The sequence below is a fragment of the Henckelia pumila genome, chromosome 3 (assembly GCF_033568475.1).
Source record: "Henckelia pumila isolate YLH828 chromosome 3, ASM3356847v2, whole genome shotgun sequence".
Taxonomy (NCBI): Eukaryota; Viridiplantae; Streptophyta; class Magnoliopsida; order Lamiales; family Gesneriaceae; genus Henckelia; species Henckelia pumila.
In genome coordinates this window covers 68,006,210-68,010,409 of record NC_133122.1, presented here as the reverse complement: position 1 = coordinate 68,010,409, position 4,200 = coordinate 68,006,210, and the positions used below count along the sequence as shown (strand labels likewise).

At 37.8% G+C, this 4,200-nt stretch overlaps 1 protein-coding gene across 1 annotated transcript; it reads left to right on the top strand.

The window, feature by feature from the left end:
- Positions 1 to 258: 258 nt before the first annotated feature.
- LOC140888959 (uncharacterized) lies at positions 259 to 3,889 on the top strand. Its single transcript, XM_073296651.1, has 6 exons — positions 259 to 329; positions 449 to 550; positions 1,804 to 1,921; positions 2,024 to 2,125; positions 2,174 to 3,122; positions 3,270 to 3,889. Exons 1-6 carry the CDS (start codon positions 259 to 261, stop codon positions 3,887 to 3,889), a joined length of 1,962 nt encoding a protein of 653 aa, XP_073152752.1.
- The last annotated feature ends 311 nt before the right edge of the window (positions 3,890 to 4,200 follow it).

The following is a 4,200-nucleotide window of genomic DNA, read 5'->3' as shown; positions in this document are numbered from 1 at the left end:
GTGGTTACTGAAATGGAAATGTTGAGAAAATATTTTCCACCTTCCAGGCATCAAATATAACTGTACAACAATAGTATAGAATGCGTGGATTTTTGAAATATTCTAAACTCATCGCATGTCTTCTTGTGGCGGAAAAAAACAACAAATTGTTAATGAGAAATCATCAATCCCGACCCACTAGATCAACGGCATTTTCAAAAGAAAATGTCGTAAGTAAAAATGAAAACCAAAATCAAAGGCATAGACAAGATTTTGGTCATGGACAAGGTTGAGGACGTGGACGTAGAAATGATCGCAATCGTGGTCGCGGCTTTTGATAAGTGCATTGTGTATGCATTATTTTGTGTCATTTTTATGGTTATTGTGCATGCATTTATTTTACATCATGTGTTTTATTTATATTTTATTTATTGTGTGTGCATTCTACTCTCCTGGTTGATTTTTGTAGGTTAATGGAGCTTTTAGAAGAAAACAAAGATAAAGTCTCGCGCATGGGCGAGTTCCCATCTCGCGCGTGCGCCATAGCAATTTCTAGCAACGAGAGATTCAGGTCTCGCATGAGCGCGTAAGAGAATTCCAGCACCAATGTTTTGAGGGCGCGCGCGAGCAAGTTTTTATCTCATGTGCGCGTGAGAGGAGGTTCATGAAGCTGTTTTAAAGGCTTGCGCGCACGCGAGAATTCTTTCATGCGCGGGCGCGAGTTCGGGATGTTGAGTGTCCGTGAAATTCTTTGTGCGTAATGAGTTTAGGGTTCTGGAACATATAACTAGGAGTATTATTATCTTTTGTGGGGACTTTTTGACGCAAGACTGAAGGCGGCTCTTGAATATTCTTCCAGTTTTTCTTCTATTCTCGTATTTTCTAGTTTATGGTTTTATACTTCGTTTTATTAATTATGTTTATTAGTGAGTAGTAATTTTTTATCGATCAAGGTCACGTGATTGGTCCAGACAATTTATGTAGAAAACTTGGATGTTTATTTGAGAATTTTCAGACTTGATTTTATTTTATTGATTATCGAATTTATATTTGTCTTGTGAATTACCTGGCCAGTTATTTGCTTGAATGTTAATCGATTCCAAGTCGACAGAGAAGGTTTTGATTTTGATCACTTTGATAATCAACATATTGTAAAACCGACTAGAAATAGAATTCGGTTTCATTATGCGGTTTGGGTGTAAACTGAATTTTCACAGTTCGTCATGCATTCAAATTTGATTAGAATTACGAAAGATTAATCCGTCAATATTTGAATAGGTTTGATTGTGCTAGAAATAGTCCTTTGAATAATTTAGGAGAATTCCCGCGAATTAAGATTAAGTCTGAGTCTTAAATCGACTGCTTGTTACATGAATTGTCTGGTACCTACGTGTGTCCTTGATCGAACTCTTCCCAATTTGAATTTAATCCAAAAATCTGTGCTGCATTTTTACTAAGTTGAAATTTTTTTAAAAATTAATTTCTTAGTTAAAATCTAAAATCACTCTTTTTGATTAGTCTAGATTAAGTAGAAGTAAATATATTATGGTAATCATAATTATACAGTCCCTGTGGGTTCAATATCTGGACCTTTGTCCATCTTACTATTACTTGACCTGGTACGCTTGCCAGTAGAATTTATTCACGCCGATTTAAGCAGTCAAGTTTTTGGCGCCGTTGCCAGGGACTGTTTGATATCAGAATTTTTATTTCGCTTGAAATTAGATATAATTTATTTTATTCAATTCTGAAATTTTCTTCTTTTCTTTGCGATTTTTAGGTACTCGTCTGCTTGTGCATGCGCTGATCGCGATTGTTCAAAAGTCTCCTACCACTTGATTTGGAGATAGAACGCACACTTAGCAGGATTCGGAGAGCTAGGAGAGATATTAATCTGGAACTCGACTCAGAAATAGAAGGAGAGATGGCGTACAACCATACTGTATGGGATCTGATTAGGCTGCCAGTTGAAGGTTATGGATCTATCATAGTTCGCCCCGCTGTTGAGGCGAACAATTTTGAGCTGAAACCCTCTACTATTCAGCTGATCCAACTGCAAGCGAGATTTGGGGGTACGTCTGTGGAGGACACCTACGCTCATCTGGAGCGTTTTCTGCCGATCTGCGACACGTTTAAGGTTAATGAGGTAACATCTGATGCAGTGCAACTGTGGTTATTCCTATTTTCTCTACAGAAAGATGCACTTGAGTGGCTAGATGATCTGCCTACCGGTTCTATCACTACTTGGACTGAGCTTGTTCAAACTTTTTTGAACAAGTATTTTCCTCCTACAAAGATGGCAAAGTTATTTTCTGACATTATTTCTTACAGGAAAAAAGATAGAGAATCCTTACATGCAGCATGGATCAGATTTAAGAAGATGTTGAGGATGTGTCCTCAACATAATCTCACTCAGAGCCAACAAACGCAGACATTCTATAATGGAGCTGATCCATCAGTGCGTTCTATGCTGGACGCTGCTGCTAATGGATGCTTTTTCAGGAAGACGCCGGCAGAAGCTTGGGAGATTATAGGTAATATGGCAGACAGTAACATTGGGTGGCCGGATGTGAAGAAGGAGAAGAAGGTTGGAATTCTAGATGTTGATGTTTTAATGGCCCTGAATGCAAAGATTGACGCTCTGACAAACCAAGTGGCACTTATGAAAGTAGCACCAAAGACTCAAGTACAAGGAAATTTGCCAGAGGAACATCAGTTATTTGAAGTTGAAGCGGCTAATTTTGCAGGAAACCAAGGACGGCAGCCATTCAACTCCTACAATAACAACTACAATCAGAACTGGCAGCTCAAGAAAGAGGAGAAGAAGCCGATTTTTGAGGAGATTGTGATGAAATATGTGGCTGGTACTGAGGCTCGGTTACAGAATCAAGAAGCTATGCTGCAGAAGTTGGAGACTCAGATGGCTCAGATAGCAACCCAACTGTCTACTCGTCCTACTGGAGCGTTGCCAAGTAACACCGAAAGAAATCCCAGATGCTTGAATGCTATCATGGTAGTTAATAGATCACAATCTGAAAAACTTGAGCAGCAGAGGGACGAAGAAAACACTATGGAGGGGCCAAAAAGTTCAGAATTAAAGAAGGATGCGCGTACTGAAAATTCCTCCATGGCAGGTAGGAAAGGTAAGACTTCAAAATTTGAAGTTAATGATGATGTTGATATTTCTACTTTATATTTTCCACATAGAGCTAAGCAATTATTATTTGATCATCACTTTAAAAAGTTTCTTAAAATTTTCAAGAAACTGCATATCAACATACCTTTTGCAGACGTTTTAGCTCAGATGCCAAATTATGCCAGATTTTTTAAGGACTTGCTGAAAAACAAGAAGAAGTTGAATGATATAATGCAAGTCATAATTAATGAGGAATGCTCGGCGGTTCTGAAAAATAAGCTTCCAACCAAATCTCAAGATCCAGGGAGTTTCTCCATACCTTGTCATATTGGAAGTTTATCATTTGATAATGTTTTGTGTGATTTAGGATCAAGCATAAATTTGATGTCTCATGCACTTGCTAAGAAATTGGGTATATGCAACACTGAACCAGTAAGTATTTCTCTTAAATTTGCTGATGGATCTATTAAATACCCAATGGGGGTAGTTGAAAATGTCCTAGTCAATATAGATAAGTTTATTTATCTTGTTGATTTTGTTATTCTTGACATGGATGAAAATTTTGAGGTGCTTCTTATTTTAGGGCGTCCGTTTTTAGCCATGAATCGAGCCTTAGTGGATGTTAAAAAGAGAGAGTTAGTTTTGAGGTTGAATGATGAGCAAGTTGTATTTCATATGTTTAAGTCAGCTAGTGATATCTCAAATTTAAAATCTTGTTCTGCTGTTAATTTTATTGATGTGATTAATTATGTTGGGGAATGTCAGCAGGTTTAGCTCTCCGAAGGAATTGGTCCCTTGCAAAATATCTATAGAGGTGAAGAAGGTAGTTGCAGGATCAATCTGAGTTTTTCCCAAAAGGTGGATAAACCACCTTGAATGTCGCCACTCAAGAGAGGACTTAGTCGGGCTATAGACTATAAATTTAGCGCTGACTGGAAGGCAACCCAGTGTTCTTTACCTTTCTTTTTATTTTATTTTTGGTTTTTGGTTTGTGTTTCTTTTTATTTTATTTTTATTTTTTTTCCCATGCCAGTTTGCCGTGCCTGACTGATATACCCAGCTAGCTGCTACCATCCCAGTACTAA